The sequence below is a fragment of the Trachymyrmex septentrionalis genome, unplaced genomic scaffold (assembly GCF_001594115.1).
Source record: "Trachymyrmex septentrionalis isolate Tsep2-gDNA-1 unplaced genomic scaffold, Tsep1.0 scaffold19, whole genome shotgun sequence".
NCBI classification, from domain to species: Eukaryota; Metazoa; Arthropoda; class Insecta; order Hymenoptera; family Formicidae; genus Trachymyrmex; species Trachymyrmex septentrionalis.
Genome location: NW_017305071.1, coordinates 2,686,129 through 2,704,149, shown reverse-complemented (window position 1 = coordinate 2,704,149; position 18,021 = coordinate 2,686,129). Strand labels below are relative to the sequence as shown.

At 33.5% G+C, this 18,021-nt stretch overlaps 3 protein-coding genes across 10 annotated transcripts in view; 2 read left to right on the top strand and 1 right to left on the bottom strand.

The window, feature by feature from the left end:
• Nucleotides 1-2,312, bottom strand: part of LOC108746744 (40S ribosomal protein S6) — a 3,146-nt gene extending 834 nt beyond the window's left edge. Inside the window, exons 1-3 of the mRNA XM_018483681.1 lie at nucleotides 2,240-2,312; nucleotides 1,315-1,519; nucleotides 440-585 (exon numbers count right to left, since the gene is read on the bottom strand). Of these exons, the coding sequence (XP_018339183.1) occupies nucleotides 440-585; nucleotides 1,315-1,519; nucleotides 2,240-2,245 (357 nt within the window). The 5' untranslated portion in view covers nucleotides 2,246-2,312. The remainder of the gene's footprint in view (nucleotides 1-439; nucleotides 586-1,314; nucleotides 1,520-2,239) is intronic.
• Nucleotides 2,313-3,403: 1,091 nt separating this feature from the next.
• Nucleotides 3,404-11,263, top strand: LOC108746915 (importin-11). 2 transcript variants are annotated; one of them, XM_018484016.1, is made up of 18 exons: nucleotides 3,404-3,784; nucleotides 4,244-4,375; nucleotides 5,260-5,360; nucleotides 5,462-5,575; nucleotides 5,698-6,104; nucleotides 6,213-6,476; nucleotides 6,548-6,703; nucleotides 6,825-6,865; nucleotides 6,952-7,134; nucleotides 7,331-7,442; nucleotides 7,524-7,744; nucleotides 7,826-7,990; nucleotides 8,765-8,957; nucleotides 9,152-9,389; nucleotides 9,463-9,559; nucleotides 9,631-9,890; nucleotides 10,762-10,903; nucleotides 10,981-11,263. In XM_018484016.1, exons 2-18 carry the CDS (start codon nucleotides 4,253-4,255, stop codon nucleotides 11,083-11,085), a joined length of 2,922 nt encoding a protein of 973 aa, XP_018339518.1. In that variant the 5' UTR covers nucleotides 3,404-3,784; nucleotides 4,244-4,252; the 3' UTR covers nucleotides 11,086-11,263. The 2 variants fall into 2 exon arrangements, with proteins under 2 accessions (XP_018339518.1, XP_018339517.1); XM_018484015.1 differs by having other exon boundaries at nucleotides 9,460-9,559.
• A 626-nt stretch (nucleotides 11,264-11,889) lies between these two features.
• Nucleotides 11,890-18,021, top strand: part of LOC108746917 (endophilin-A) — a 32,468-nt gene continuing 26,336 nt past the window's right edge. For all 7 annotated transcript variants that reach the window (XM_018484022.1, XM_018484019.1, XM_018484023.1 and 4 more), the window contains exon 1: nucleotides 11,890-12,052. The gene's annotated coding sequence lies outside the window, so the exon portion shown is untranslated. The remainder of the gene's footprint in view (nucleotides 12,053-18,021) is intronic.

Genomic DNA, 18,021 nt, shown 5'->3' with positions numbered 1-18,021 from the left:
CACACACACACACACACACACACACACACACACACATATCCATTGATATATAGGACAGTTTAATACCGGATCTGAACGGCACTGGTGATCAAAGATCTCTTAATCACCAGCTATTTTCAGCTCCTTAAACGCGAAATATCGCGTATGTGAGCGCAGGTGGGATTGAACCCGGATCTACAGATCGCACCGAGCGACAAAAAAACCATGTAATAACAAAATATTTGTGTAAAAAATTCACAATAAATTAATAATAGCTAAAAGCATGTTTCGTTCGTACACTGAGAAAAAGTACAAGTGACATAGCAATTTCCCAAATCAAAAAACGAATTTCATCTCCCATGTGTACGATTGTATCTCAAGAAAATTGAATATCTTGAATACACCCTGAACAGCATGGGTCTTCAGTATTTGAAAAAATATACCATGAATGATCATTTACCTGTTTGCCTTTCCTGATGATGACAAGTGCTAGTACAGACAAATTGGAATCTACAATGCAACCACGAACGGATTTGCGCTTGCGCTCACCATCTCGTCGTGGTCTGTAGCAAGAATGTCCTTTGGAAAGCAATAAACGTACACGTCCTGTGCAAATAATATATCATATTAAAAGAAACTTCCTTAGTACTTAAGTCAGAAGTTTGATTTGAAAAAATTGATTACAAAAATCAACAAATTTATTAAAACATTTATAATTTCATTGGTCAACATCTATGGTGCTTTTCAGCAAGAGACAGAATGTTTTTTTTAGCAAGGATACAATGTAACATAGTGAACCATCCTTGTTGTTTGCCAATATTAAATAAGGATGAATTCTGCATTATACTGTGGGTGCAATCCACTTCATGTTGCAAATGTTTTAAAGCATTCTTTGATTGATCAATTTGTAAAATTCTTTCTTCTCATTGATCAGTGAAGCCTTTCTAGTTAAGTGGATCTTAAGTCCTTGCTAGAAAATGTCCATATTGTAACACAGTTCTCTATGTTACAATGTATCTGTTTCATCTTTGTTTAACATTGACAAAGAATAAGGATATTATGATTGAACTTATTATACTGTCATTTGTCTCTTGCTGGGAAATATCCCTACTAAATTTTCTCATTTACGTAACTTTCACATAATCAAATTTCAGAATGTAGATATAAAAAAATGCAAGTGTGCTCGATATTTTTTACAGATTCAAGAGAATTATAGCAAAATGACAATAGATTAAATATAAATGAAATTTAGCAAATAATTGTTTCAAACTTCAAAAACAATTTTTTATATACGTTAATTAATTATATCATATTATAAATGTATCATGAACCCACCATTCGTCAGGACACCCTGTTTCATAGGGAAACCTTGCTTGTCATTACCACCAGAGATACGGACAACATAGCCCTTCCATTCATCTCCCAGTGCATCGGCCTCGACCTCAGCACCCATACGCTTCTCATAGAAGATTCTGAGCTTGTGCTCGTCTGAAATTTCGAACAGCTTCTGACATCCTGTTGCAGGATATGACACGTTCAACTGCAATAACCAAATGCATAGATTAATAATTATACACAATACATCTAACGTCCGTTTCTATCAGTAGATTAATTTTAATTTTTGTCTAACTTATTCGTCTTTTTCTAGTTCTAAGAATTAGAAAAAAATGAAGTGTAAAGCTATGTTCTGTTGCACGCATAATGCACATGATGTACCATTTTATCCCTGTTTAACATTTTGTGAATAATAAGAGTAAAATGATATTTTATGCACATCATGCAAGCAACGGAACGCAACCTAACTTGAACTGAGAGAGAATAATTTCAACAAAATTGGAGCTAAAGGAGTGCTGTGGATAAATATCAAGTTCAAATATACATTGATGGAATGGGCCTCGAACTTCTAAATTAAGACCAGATTAAATTAGGTTAGGATTTTTTCTCTACAGAGTACAGCAAAAAATAAAGTAAAAAAAAAGAAACAATTTATTTATACGATATCAGTTCCGCGAGTTATAAATTAAAACAGCAGAAGACACTTCTTAATCGTGTGATGCAGTAATTAATGTGACGAAATGTCCGCATGTTTCACCTGACAACACCTGTGATGCCGACACTTTACGGTCAGTGTTACATGCAGATAGACAAAGCCTCGACGAATATGCAAATATTGTCGTGACACCGGTATTTCGATGCATCAAAAAAGATTCGTATTTCGCGTGTGAGATGCGTGATTTCTGTGATATTCGTGGATTCTTACCTTCATCGTGACACGATACAAACGTTGCCACAAGCCATAGACAAAAGGGATAGAAAAAGACGAGAACGTGTTGACGATGGTGCTGCCAACGGACACGGTGTTACTTGCGCCTGCGCGAAGCGTGACGCGCCTGTCGCGCACCGGATATCCGGCCCAGTGAAGCGCGACGAGAATTCGAACTGGTATGCTCCGAAGTGTTCCGAAAACGAACGCGAATTTTGGATGATCATCGGAAATGCACGTGAGGTTTCTGTTGACGAGAGACACGTGAGATTACTACGTCGCGTGTTGTCTAATCTTACCTGGTTGTTCTTAATTTTATGTATTTCTATATATTTTTGTCTCGGGCGTTGCTTGATAATAATATATATTTAGATCCGAATATACATCGAATGATTCTAATAATAACCAGTCTGTTTTTATAGTTGAATTTAGTATACACTACACTTAAAGTGAAATAGATATAGATATGATTTTGGCAAAAGTGACAATGGAAAGTTCCAATGCAGCGATCAAAACAGATCTATTGTAGTAAAATAGAATGCAGGAGAACATTTATAGTTCTTGCAGAAATCCAACGATTCTGGAAATTACAATTTTAATGTACATATATATCTGAACAACAGTGCTTTTAATATTCAAATTAAGGGTGATAATTATTACTCCGTTCAGCGTTGAATTTCTGTGTGTGTGTGTATGGAAAGAATTTAAATAAAATAGCTCGCGCTTCTCTCTCTCTCTCTCTCTCTCTCTCTCTCTCTCTCTCGTTGTGATTTCGACGAAATTTCGAATGTATAACTAAATTATCATTAATTAATTATCATTGACGTGATTGATTTTTATAAACATATGATTTTACTTTCCTTAATCTTTTATCTCATACCAAACGAATCGATAATTCTAGGCCGGTATTTATATTATAATATCCATATATAATAATAATATTTAAATAATTATATAATATTATAATATAATATCTTTTTATATATATATGTATATATATATCTCAAGATATTATCTTGCAATAAGAACGAACTATGAATACATTAGCCCTAAAGGCGTTAATAAACTACCGCGAATATCGGCCGATGAGTTAATTAATTGCCGATTAAGCTAATCAGAGTTTGATCGTCCTTTTATTTTTCCGCATGATACAAGAGGACATATACGCACGCGCACGACAACTGTCATTATCGCACGAGAGGAGAGTGGGAAAGAAAAAAAGGAGTAAAACAAGAAGAACGAGTCTCTCTCGTGCAAGACGAAGAAGGGAAGAAGCGGCGCGGCGACCGACCGTCGGCTTGTCGGCTGTTGTCGGCCGAGGAGTTGCGAGAAGTGGAGGGAAAAGGAAAGGGAAACGTTTTGCGCTTCGGAAGGTGCCGTCGTCGACACTCGACACGTACAACACGGAGCGTGTGTGCGAGAGTCTGCCGGAGGATTTTCGTTATGTATCGATTTACTACATAAATACTCTCTCTCGCGCGCAAAACGGAGCGGCAAATGGAGCACGCGGAATGAACGGCTGCGACACCGGTTGCGAGACAGGTAAATATTCGCTTCCACTGTCCGCGCCGCCTTTTTCCCGTCCCGTATTTTCGATCCGTTTCATCATTGCGGTTTTGTATAGGTTAGAGGGCATCTCGTTCACCGGAACGACTATGACGACGACGACGACGACGACGACAACGACGACGATGACGACGACGACGACGACAGTTTGCGAGCGATACATGAAATGATGTAATGAGACTCGCGTGATCGCGATATTATTTCGCACGACGCATTCGTTCGATATAAATCGGTTGTCCCGCGATCACATGCTCGTTATTCTCGATGCACTTTTCACCGACCTGCATCGGGTAAACTGTCTTTGGATTTTTTTCGAGCCGAAAACGACACATGATGCAATTGCATGACGTTAGATAATAATCGCACGGGGACGGGAAATATTGTTAGGATGAGGATTGTGACGGAGCTTGTAACATTCGCTAATATTGTGTACAGTAAGAAGACATGGAAGCCGCGGTGATAGAAGTCCTACGACAGGCGGTCAGTCAAGACCCCAATGTTTTGAAATCTGCAGAGGAAACGCTTAAGCAATGGGAAACTCAGCGAGGATTTTATATTGCATTATATGTAAGTCTCCTGGACAGAAGAAAGTTTTTTTTACTGGCTTATAAGTCTATAAATATTTTTTCTATTTTCCATGTACGTACTGGATTTATGGAATGTTACATGGAACAGGTTGCTTTCTATTTTCACATACTGAATCTGAAGTGATGTGAGTTTATTTATACTCAGATAATGAAATCATTACTTTAGTGACAAAATTATCACATAACGATGCAGGTTTTAAAACTATAATTTTAATATGAGTTAAGATTCAGTAACATACAAGATCTCAAGTTTATGCAGATTGTAGTAAAAACTTAGTTGAATCTTACTTGCCAGAATGAAGAAAAACATTCATTTAACTGACTACTCATCATGTATACATAATTATTTGAGTTAAATGGAAAGCAATTAAATATTAAGATAAACATATGTATAGGATTAGAATTGAGCCTGTTCTTTGAACTGTGCTAGAATTTTCTTTCAATAATTTATCAAATATATTTGCTCATTTGGTACAACAATATATATAAGTATAAAAGTTATATACAAAATATATAATAATTTTTACTTATGTATATTATATGATTATATTTTTACTCACAGAAAGAGAATGTAAACATGAAGAAAGAAAGAATATATTTTTATTCTTCTATAATCAGTTATTATACTAAAATTGCATTTCAAAATTAACATTTTTAAAATTTTAATGATTTAAAACATTTAAACTAATTTTCTGGAAAGTTTTGATTTTTGAATTGTATCTTTGTAGCAAGCGATATATTAATATTTCATTTTTAAATATAATCAATATATTTATATTGATTTAGCTATAAAGTACAGACCTGGTATGATTACATATTTTGTGATTTGAAAATTAAGACTGATCACGTAAAAATTATTTTTAGAATGTTCTTTCAAATCATTCCTTGGCTATTGAAGTTAGATGGATGGCTGTAGTGTACTTGAAGATCGGAGTTGAGAGGTACTGGAGGAAAAATGCACCAAAGTAAGAATTATTTTCTTAGAACAGGAAATATTGTGTTATATAAATCACACATCATTATACTGTAACAGTAGTATATATTTAATAACACACCATTATTTTAGTGCAATTGAAGACAATGAGAAGGAATTTTTGCGACAGCATCTCCTCAGAAATTTTGACGAACCTATGAGTCCATTAGCTATACAATTAGCAGTCCTTATTGCCAAGATAGCAAGGTAATGAATATAATATATGTAATATATATAATGTAATAAATTGTAATGTAATACACTCGATTACACAATATATATGACAAATTAAAATATTTAATCTTTTTATTTTACATTTTATTTTATAGGTTTGATTGTCCTAGAGAATGGGGTACACTGGTACCAACATTATTGGAAGTTATAAGACAAGAAAATTCTTTAGCACAACGTCAGGCGGTATTAACCCTGCATCATGTTGTCAAAGCTTTGGCGTCTCGACGCTTGGCCGATGGACAGAGGCTCTTCCGAGAATTGACTGCGACTATGTTCAATTTTATCCTAAACCTATGGAATACTTATACTGAATCCTTCCTGATTATGGCGTCTAATGGGGCCGACGTCAATCAGACACAAGAAACCTTAGAAAAAGCACTTCTATTATTAAGAATACTTAGGCAACTGATCGTAAATGGTTTTTCCAAACCATCAGAATCTCAAGATGCCATGTTGTTTCTGAAAGTCGTTTTCGAGCGTGCAAGGACTTGCCTTGAGTGCCGTTAGTATTTTTTTTGTTTTAAAAAACAGCTACTTACGATTTTTGGAATATTTAAATTGAACTTCATGTGGTAAAAGTGTTATATTATTTTATTTCTTTTTTTTTTAGGAAAAACTTTAGCTTCTAGAGGATTGCAAGTGGATGTGTGCGAAAAGTTTATAATACATTTGACCAAAGTTTTAATAGGAGTCATAGGCATGCATCCGTTTTGCTATGTGGAACTTATACCGACTTCTCTAGAATTCTCCGTTTTTTACTGTTTCACAGAAGCTGGCCAAGCGTTAGCATTTGAAAGATTTATTATTCAGTGTCTAAATTTAATAAAAACCATTTTATTATCGACGTATTACAGACCAGCTAAGATTATTGAAGGTATAGAAGCTGCATTATTCTTACTTGTCTATATCATTCCATATTGACAACTGTTCTTTCTTTCAAAACAGAGACGAAAGATCCATTGGTTCTGAGGGCATGCCAGTTGAGACAAGAATTTTTCACACCGGAAATATTAACGGAGATTTGTTCCAGGCTTGTCACGCATTACTTCCTTTTGACACCTGCGGATCTTGAAATGTGGGATACTCAACCAGAAAATTTCGGTAGGCATGGTATTATATATTTTATATAATAATATATTTCACATTTAATAAAATTATATGAGATGAAAATGTAATTAAATAAAAAAAAAAAACAAAATATGAAAAGTATTATTCATTTCAGCTATTGATGATGGCGGAGAATCATGGAAATATAGCTTGAGGGTGAGTAATCAAATCACAAATAATAAAAATTGTTAAAATATATATAATTAATCTGTAAATGTATTATAATGCATATTATGTTGTAGCCTTGCACAGAATCCTTATTTTTGGCGATCTTCCATCACTATAGAGATATTCTTGCTTCGGTTTTGGTTGATTTGATGAGACAGCATCACCAACCTGTCGATCCTAACAACCTGCATGCGATTCTAGTAAAAGACGCGGTTTATCGAGCGGTTGGTCTCGCAGCATTTGATTTGTATGACGAGGTAAGTGAATAGTATTTTAATAAGGTCTATTCTTTTTAGCTAAAGTTCTTACACGATTCATCTTCTTTTTCTCTTCGCGTTGAAGAGAAAAAGTGAAAAGATGAATAATGCAAGAAGTTCAATTAAAAAGAACAAACCTATTTATATAAACGTTTATTTAATCTATTATTATAGTTATTGTATCATTGCGCGACAGGTAAACTTTGATCAATGGTTTTCGACGACTCTAAAAGAAGAATTAAAAGTTCGAAACAACAATTATAGAATTATCAGAAGACGTGTATGTTGGTTGATTGGTCAATGGACGAGTACGTTGAAAGTTTTATTGAAAAGATAAAGATTTGAAATGATTGTTTACTATTTGTTATTTGCAAATTTATTGTTTGCAGATATCAAATTAAGTGAAGAATTAAGGCCAGAGTTATATAAGCTCATGATTGAAACATTGAATCCCGAAGAGGACTTAGGAGTTCGTTTAGCAGCAAGCAATGCTCTGAAACAAGCAATCGATGATTTTCAATTCGATCCAGAGAAGTTTTCTCCTTTCTTGGAGCCAATTTTTTCTCTACTTTTCTCGCTTCTTAAAGAAGTAAACGAGTGTGATACAAAAGTATGTGTGGAAAATTAGCATTTATTTGTTCTCAATATTTTTAGATTATTTCTTACAAGTATTTTTATCTTTTACAATCAGATGCATGTGCTGTCTGTGTTATCTTTTATTATCGAGCGTGTTGGTAGTGGAATCAAACCACATGTTGGTGCACTCAGCTCGTATTTACCTGAACTTTGGCAGCAATCTGAAATATACAATATGCTGAGGTGTGCCATAGTATCGACTTTGAAACACTTGGAAAAGGTGAATATGCGATATATTGAACCAATAGATTGATGCTATTAATAAATAATAATTGAAAGGAGTCTAGCAGGACTTAGTGTAATAAACAAAGTGTGTAATCTTAAAAATAAAACTTAGTTTAATATTATATCATATATATCGATACTTAAAATTAAACATTTTTCATTTCGATTCCATTTTAATGAGCTATATGGCTCTTTCATATTGTGTAATATTAAAGTTTTATTTCTAAAATTGCCTACTATTTATCACGCTGACTCCTAAAACTCGAATCGTACGAATTACCGATTACGATTGACTGGTTCTGTTTCAGTCACAATGCAGCGAGTCTATGAACGAGCCCAGACTTGCTGCATCGTGATGACTGAAACAGAATCAGGCAAGAAGGAGATCTTAAACTGAAGACTAAGAAATTTCGACGAGATCATTGTTTTACTGATTAATATATATAATTTACATACATTCAGTGTTATAATTTGGTAATTCTACACTGAACTGAAGAAATAATAAAAAAGATCTCAAAAAATTTTTTTATTCGCGCAAACTCCTCTCACCAGACATATATTAATGCACATATGTCAAATCTAGAAAAACGAACTAAAACTTTAAATCTGAGAGTAATACATATACAAAAATTCTTTACGAAAATTATTTAATTATTAAAATATAATTTTAGGATTCTGTTAACACTTTTTTTATTATTATTTTGAATCATCAGAAACTATTATTTTTATTGATATTGATATTGCTTATGTTTTTTTAATGTATCAACAGGCTCTAGGTTCTGAAAGCATCAATCTAGAGCCGTTGGTGGTAGGCGTCGTGGCTCTGAGTGTTGATGTCAGTCAAGAAGGACACGTTTATTTATTAGAAGACGGATTAGAACTATGGATAGCCTTATTAGAAAACACGCCTTCTCCAACACCACCTATAATGGATCTCTTCAGAAATATGCCAGCATTATTGGGTTAGTGATATAAGTTTATGCTATTAATAATTCTAATAAACCTTATAAAATCGAGGCGTGGGATCAAACTTAGAACCATCAATTATGAGTCAACATGCTTACGGATGAAATCATGCATCATCTCATTCTGTTAATATGATTGTTAAAGAGTCTTAATGATTTATATGATGATGTCTTTTTTCTATCATTTTCAGATCAATCTTCGGAGAATCTGCGTTTATGTTTGTACATAATTCAAATGTACGTGTTATTGAGCCCACAAGATTTCTTCACTCAGAGGAGTACGGTGATCATCGAATCGCTGAAAACGCTTCTCAGTGATTTGCGTTCAGAGGATAGAGTGAAGGTGTTAAAATTATTTGAGATCTGTCTCAGAACTTCCCCTCAACAGGGTGCAGAATTGATAAAACCCGTTTTGCTAAAAATATTTGAGTAAGTAGATGCCTCTGAGAAATATTGCGTTTGGATATTTAGTTTAAAACGTGATATGATATGTTAACAGGAGGAGTGTTTATTACGGCGACGAGTATACGTCGGTCATGACTATGCAACTATCTGTCGTCGCAAGAGTTTTACTAGGTTCCCGTGATATTTTTGTACAGGTAAGAAAAATTCTATCTCAACTGCGATTTTCTTCTATAAATTAGTTCGATAATGAAGATTATTATTATAGATAATCAGCGATTTAGCGCGGAGTATAGGAACCGAAACGAGGGAGGACGTTGTACTCGGAAAACTGATACACAGTTGGGTTAACGCAATGCCACTGGTAACTCAGATCGAAAGGCGCAAATTACTAGCTCTTGCACTCTGTTCTCTTCTCGGAGCGAACAGTCCGCCCACTGTTCTTGAATATTTCCCGCAAATAATATTAAACATTGTCGAAACGCTTAATGATGTCACCAAGTTTGATGATATGGGATATCCTGTCGAGTAAGACTTGAAATTCTTTTATTAATTGGGATGAGTTATAATGTGAGATCAAATCTTTTTCAACAAATGAAGTATAAGCAGTAGTCATAATGTCGTAATCCTTTAATATTTATATTGAATAATTGTTATTTAAATTTAAAAAAAATTTACAATGAATAGATACCTTTTTATAACTGTTTACTAAAAAATATTCTGTAAATATACAGGGTGTTTGGAAAATAATGATAAATCTTTCGCATAGGGACAGAATAGACTGAACTGAGAAGAAAAGTCCTCTACCATTTTGCAATTTTCGCAATAGTTAACAAGATATTAATTACTAAAAATTGTCGAAAATTGGTCTTCAATAATTTTTTACTCAAATACTATCAACTTTACAGAAAAATTGCAATAGACAAAAATTGTTTATTTTCTTGTCATAGAAATCCACGAATTTTTTTTCAAAATTTTTTATTAACTTTTTAGTACTGCATTTTTCCATTTTTACCAACATGTGAAAATACGGTATTAAAATATTCTAAAAAAATTTTTTAAAAATTCTTGAAGCTCTATAAGAAGAAAATAAACAATTTTTGTCTCTTGCAGTCTTACTGAAAAGTTGATAGTATTTGAATAAAAAATTACTGAAAATCAATTTTTGGCAATTTTTAGCAATTAATATCTTGTTAACTATTGCAAAAATTGCAAAATGGTAGAGGACTTTTCTTCTTAGTTTAATCCATTTTGAGAAAGATTAATCATCATTTTCCAAACATCCTGCATATTTATTGAATAATTATATTTCTTGATCATAAGATCGTAAGATTCTTATAAAGAAAATGGAAAAGTGAACTTAAAAATATGTGTGCATCACAAAATGAAATTGTTCCAGTTCCTTGATGATTACTGATCAGCCCAGTCCTTCGCAATATGAGGATGTAGATTATGATACCGAACATGCTCAACGACAGAAGAGACTTCTTTTTAACGATCCTGTACACAGCATATCTTTGAAAGATACACTTCAAAGTCAGGTGAGAATTTCTTATAAATATTTTTTATATTTTTTTGGACAGTTATCCAAAGACATAAAATCTTTTGAAATTGTTAGCTGATCACATTACGAGGTATAGTTGGGGATCATCAATTTGATCAATTGATGCTTACTCTCAACTCTGAAATTGATGAACAACTCAAGGATTACATATCGTTGTAAGGAAGAAACAAGATCAAAACATAATGAAGGATTCGACAAATGCTACATAACGTATGCAGCTTTATAGCGCTCCATTGTAAAACGGTACTATTTTATTGTATAATATTACCATCTGTTTCATTGTATTAATTATGATAATAAAAGTAATCTTGGCCTTGTTTGTTTCTGAAGCTTATAATTTCTGATTCCTTGATGCAGTGGGACAATATTTTTCCATTTAAATGAACCCAAGTGTGTGTTTTTGTTTTATAAACGACTGCTACCATTTAGCTATTCATCATCTTAAATTTATTTTGAAATGTACAATATTATGTAACTTTATTTTGTAATCGATAAATGGGATTTATCGAAATTGGAGAAAAAAAGTTATATATTTCTGATAAAAAATATATAACATTAATAATAAAAAGATATAATTTCAAAATACATATAATTTTTACAAAATTGTTACTATACCTCGCACATATTATAAGTCAACACGATTATTTCATTGCGTTTTTATTAATGCGGTTTAATTTACTCTTTATATTTTTTTGATCCTCCGAACTAAAAAAAAATGTAAGTTAAATTAAAGTTAATCTACATTGGTAGAAGTGAACATTAGTGATTTTCCAGGAGCAAAATTATATTGATAAATAAAACCGTTTGTATCGATATCTCGACTAGTCATCGAGGTCGGCGATACATGCATCGATTTTTCTTGCGTATCGATACCTCTCCCCTCGGAGTGCGATCCGATCGGTTTTATTTCTCCCCCACCCTGCGAAATGACTCATTGAGTCATTGCCACGACGCTCGCGCTGTCTGGCGGTTGTGTGCAAAATCGTGAACAGCTGTCGTCCGTGTGGCCTGTGTCAATTCTTGGCAGGGGTTATCCTGCGTGTCTACGTGAACGTGTTAGGCCTGTTCTCCTCCGGATTGCGGTACTGACGCTTGACTGAGCTGTTCAGCGAAAGCTGTCTTTGCGGTGAGTCAAACCGAACTGAATACATCCATGTCACGTACTCGCGTGTCCGTCATCGTCCAACTCCGGGTGTGTAACGCGTGTGTAATAAAGGGTGCTTTCCAACGAGAGGCACAGATGACACAGTGTAAAAGGTGATCCTACACGGTCAATAATACTGCCAGTATTAACAAATACTGACAATATTACTGATCGTCCGCGGTTAATATTGATGATGGATTGACGTAGATACTGATGATGATGACAATCCGGATTTGGATTCTCTGATATCAGTATCGCTTTACTAGGATCCATATCATCGGTAACAATAGATAAATGTACGTAAAAATTAAAGTGAAATATGTGATCAATAATATCGATCATGTAAGATTGTGAAAATACTAAAAATATTGGTGCGTACTGTCAGTACTGATTCAATATTACTGATCATCAGTATTATTGACTGTGTAGAATCATCTTAACACAGTGAATCATTACATCCTTGTTGTTTGCCAATGTTAAAACAAAGCTGAAACGTGATCACTGTGTTACATCTTGCCGAAAAGCACCGAAAGCCGCGTATATCAAGCAGCCTTGCTCCGATTACGTGTGCACGACGTTCGGCGCGTGCTCGATCGATTCGCGCTCGACGACGTTCGCCCGTGTATACTTTCTCACGAACGAGAGCACCTGCCTGCCGGTCACGCATCGGCGACGAAACGGTACCGTCTTCGATCGAGCCGGCCGGGCTCCCCAGCTCGACGGTGACATTTTCCGTTCGCCGGTCGCCGCAGGGCGACTCGGCGGATTTTTGAATGATCGTGAATGAGCGTGGCCGTATCACGTGACCGATCGTAGCGTATTGTAGTCTTCTGCCCTCGCGTACATCCCGGAGAAACCATTGATGACTCCCCTCGATCTGCGGCTGCAGCTGTGAGTTCGCAACCGGAGTCGGGAGATCCGGTTCTCCGATACTTGCTCCCTTCCTCTTTTAGATTACAGCCGTATCTATGAAGGTCTATTGACGATACTTTACGGTAGACACGATTGTTCTGATGTCGGATTGATGCTGCAATGTAACTCAAATCCTATGGTTCGAATTAATTTTCGGAATCTCTGATACTCTACCTAACGTTTATTATTGCGAAGATTTGTAAGAAAGTGAAACTTTTGTTTCGACGATTTATATATATAATTAAATTCGATCACTTACATTACACTAGATTAGTGCATACTAAAAGCTTCTATATATATGTAGAAGCTTTTATATGAAATTTGCAAAGTTAAATCAAAAGCGTATACATGTATTTTATAAATATTTTATAAATATTTTTAACGATTAAGTACTCAATAATGATATTGTTACGTTACCTAAACAAAAAAAAATATATATATATATTCAGGAACGTGTCTAGCGATCGTGCAGTGTGTTTGCAGGTTTGCACGCAGAAGTCGAAATTTATTAAATTATACTTGGATATTCTAAAAGTGCGACGAAATTGTAGCATTTTGAATGTTCACAATGTCTTCATTAAAATTATCTTCTATTGTTCATTTCTGTCAATGTAGATTAACCTTAACTATCCATTTCTGCAGATATAGATTAATTTTAATTGGTTTGACTTATAGTTTTTCTTTTTCTAATTCTTAGAACTAAAAAAAAATAAGGAGCAAGTTAAATTTAATCTATATTGATAGAAATGGATAAAAGACTAAAAGTTAATCAGTATTGATGGAAATAAATGAAGTGATATAATTTTGGTAGAGATAGAAATGGACGTTATAGATTAATTTATTCTTTTATCTTTTTCTGATTGTAAGACTTAAAAATAGAAAAATAGAAAAATAGAAAAGGGTAAAGTACGACTTATATCTAGTACGACTTATATCTAGTATTTATATCGGTTTCTTTCTCTTGTTTCCTTTTTTTGAAGTCAATTCCTGCATACAAATAACTACTCATATATGCACACTTTTGGGATGGCAAAATTTTTGCACGCTTCTGATGTATGAATTATTTTAGTGTATAAGTTGATTATATATTATGCCATTACTGTTTTTAAATACTTCATATAAAGCAGCCTTTAATGTATGCTAATTCAGTGTAGTAAAAATGATTGAATAATGCATCATAATTCATCATAATTCATAAAAAATCTTTTCAAATAGTATGTCTAAAATTGGGACATGTTTTTAAGCTGTCTTATAATATATGATAGAATATGATATATATAATATAATATGACATAATATTTAATGACTTCATATTTACGTCGTCTTATGTCCCGACTTTGAATGAACTTTTATGATGTTATCTAGGTTAATATGCCGGTATTGAGAAATACATATATATCAATAAATTATCCACCTTCTCCTATAATCTGGAGTATATGTATTCAATAATGACAAACAACGTGTAATCGACGATTACAATCAACCGAATTGGGCTTTCAATTTAACAAGCACTTAGTGATTAGCTTTAATTGAAATCGGAGTATTATGTCCCCATTTAATGAACCCGTCGATTTTCGTCTCCCGTTTTCTTTCCGTAACGTAGAAAATCGATACGACTCACATTCGCTCGGCGATCAATGCGGTTCTCGCGTCGCTTAATACGCGAGCTTATAATGACAAATAATTTAATATACGCCGTAAGTCGCTGAAACGGAAATGCCGAGGGGCATTGATGCTGCCGAGCGGCAGAAAAAGAAAAATCGTTCCCGCACATTCGCGATCCACTACTTTTGCTCCTTTTTATTGCATCCAGCGCATCCGCTTTGACCTCCGACTTTTATCGCGTATCGCATTCGTCGTTATACGTTCACAGTTGCCCAGCCCGCCCGGCCGCAAGCTGCGCGATTCCAAAAATTCGGGGATGAAATTTGTGTTTGACCCCTCGTGGCGCCCGTGGCCTTTCGCTGTGGAATAAAGAAGGCGTCTCTTTTCCGGGTTAGCAGGTAGTGATAAATTTGTTGAATTTAAACCTCGGCAAATGAATTACTTCCGAGCACTTCCTGAATAACGTGAGACTCTAAATTCAGCTTGTATGCAAATTTGCGCGAATGAGTTTGAATAATAGGAGATTCGTTGAATTAAGATAAGGGAAATTGAAAAGAATTGATAGAGATTTGCTTTACGAGGTTGCGACTTTTCTGGAGAGAACAGCGAGTTAGAAGGTTAAAAGAGATTAATGTTAATTGCGTCAGAGAAATTATGAATAACTAATTTGATAGTTCTCGCAATAGAGAACATCTTAATCTGGAAATCCTTCTTTGCTTTCTCCTATTTCTTTTTATTTACTATATAATTTTCGCATAATTTGTGGTAAATATTATGAACAGCTGTCGATGAGTTTTATTATTGCAGTTAACGATACAGGAGATAAGATATTGACAGTTCAAAAAGAGAGATAATTTCATTCAGTAAAAATTCGAGGAAAAATAATATATATATATTCTTTTTCTCGAATGTGTGTGTGTGTGTGTGTATTTGTATTTGTATACATATACAAGGTGTGCCGTAAAAACCGTAACAAGCTTAAGGGAAGATTCCTGAAATCATTTTGAGATGAAAATTCGATATCAAAATGTGGAGGATAATAATTTTTTAATATAATAAATATCAATATTTAGAAATATTAATAATTTTAACTTCTCATATGTCATCTTTATAATGATGTTATAACAAGAGACGATAATTAGCTTTTGCTTTTAGCACTTTGCGTTGCACACTTATCGAACATGTAAATTTTAAGCAGTACGATTCGTTAACTTTGAATGCTTATAATTCAATAACTATTAAAGTCTCAACATTTTAATATTAGAATTTCTATTATAAGATGTTAAAAGTAAATTCTCAGGAATCTTTAAGCGTTGTTACGGTTTTTACGGGACTGTATATCGAATATAAAATTTGTACGCAAAATTATCGAAAGATTTGGAGCGCAGCTTGAAGACGTAATTAAAAAAAATTTATAAGGATCCGAATTTTATTTCTATAGAGATAGAAAGTTGAATTTTGTAACATATATATAATACTTTATTGTATAATGTAACGATTTAGTAGTTATAGAATGAGCTGTTTAGTGGAACGAGATATGATTGGATTATGAGTGTCTACATCAATATGTACGCAATTCAATGTAATGAAATGCCGGTATTAATTAATATTTCGATATGCCAGATTCTTGGTATAACGATCAAGCAGAATTTAACATAGCGCAATTTTACTACACTTTGCCAATAATTTGTATAAATTTCCGCGTAACACATGCCCATCCCGTATTTTCTTTGATAACGTTCTTCATCTATATATTAATGCATATAACATTTTAATGGGTCGTTTTAAAGTTTTTCATGAAAATTGCAGATACATCATATAGACAGTGATCTATCAATATTGTAAATAATACGGATATAATTTCACGAAACACGTGTAGTTTGTAACAAGTTTATATATCGGCTTCCGTGCATAACATTCCGATTGCGTCACGAATATCAAACGGTTTTGTACAAATACGGTAAAGTGATTGCGTAGAAAAATTTTGAACACTGAACGTGATAATTCCGATATCGGCGGATTATCGGTGATACCATTTATATCGTATAATAAATGATTTCATGACCGTGATTGCATTGCGCGACGAACTAGGATTTCAAATGAAAATAAACTGCATGTCATAGACTATAAATTGTGAACGTGTCCGACATTTTACATATTAATTGAATTTATTACGATGTTCTAAATCACGCTGTCAAGTGTATCCTATTATAATAATTGTCAGTATTATTTAAAATGTCGGCGACTTGAATTAGCACATGACATTGTTACGAGAGTTATATTACAATTTGTCTAAATTATAGGAATAATGCAATTACACACATATATATTTGCCGTGATTTATTTACTTTCAACAAAAGACAAACAATATAATTATGAACGTGACAGAGATATCGGCATGACAAGCAACGTTAATTCCTTTGCACTATCGCAATAATTAATCTTGGCGCAAAATCGATACCAGGATATATTAATCGACTCTTATCAATAAGAGAAAATGAGTTGGAATATTTATTGCTAACATTTGCGAAAATACACATTATTATTTCTTGCATGTCAATAAATAATGAATTTCGTAGACGTATTATTATCCTAATTTAACTTGACTTTGCGTGAATCTATTTTTGTTAATTACATTTTAAATACTTGAAGTTTCTTAATTCTTAACGTAGGAATCGCAATTCATGATACATTGGTGCCGACGCAGTAAGTTACTTAATTACGATATTTTTTCCTGCGCGGAAATAGATTCCTTGGGAAATGACTATGGCGTCTTATTACCGGTGATATTAATTAGTCACCGGTTTCTTTGCGATCATATAACAATTTAGCGATCGCTGGAAATTTATTACAGCAAATGCGTGCTCGTGAAATTATCTCAGTTGCTCGTAAAGGCAATCACATGCAAACAAGTTTTAATCGTAATCTCATTTTAGTTGTAAAATCGTAAGTATATCGATCAATCATGATATTCTAAAACATAGGACTACACTTTTAACTGTGATTGGTCGGTTTACTTAAGGCTTTACAGTTATGACAAACATTTTTTTATGTATGATGATTTTAATAAATTCTGTTGCACTGTTCGCGAGATATGTGTTATGCTGAAAATTTTCGTGAATAATAGGCTTAGATTTTTGATAGAGATTTTAGACGAAGACGATATTTTTGTAATATACAATATGATATATTATAATTACATGAATTCTGTGAGTACATAAATTATATTATATGTATATTATTTTATAATTATTGAGTAGGATATAAAAATATATTGCATAAATTTCTTTCTTCAGATTTAATACAGTCGATATCCGGTAGTAGATAGAATTTTATTTTTTATTTTTATTGTCTTATATAGTTGCCTGAGATAAATTAACTAGATTCCATGCTTGTGAATTTCTTTGAAAATAACATGAAAGTCTTTTAACATG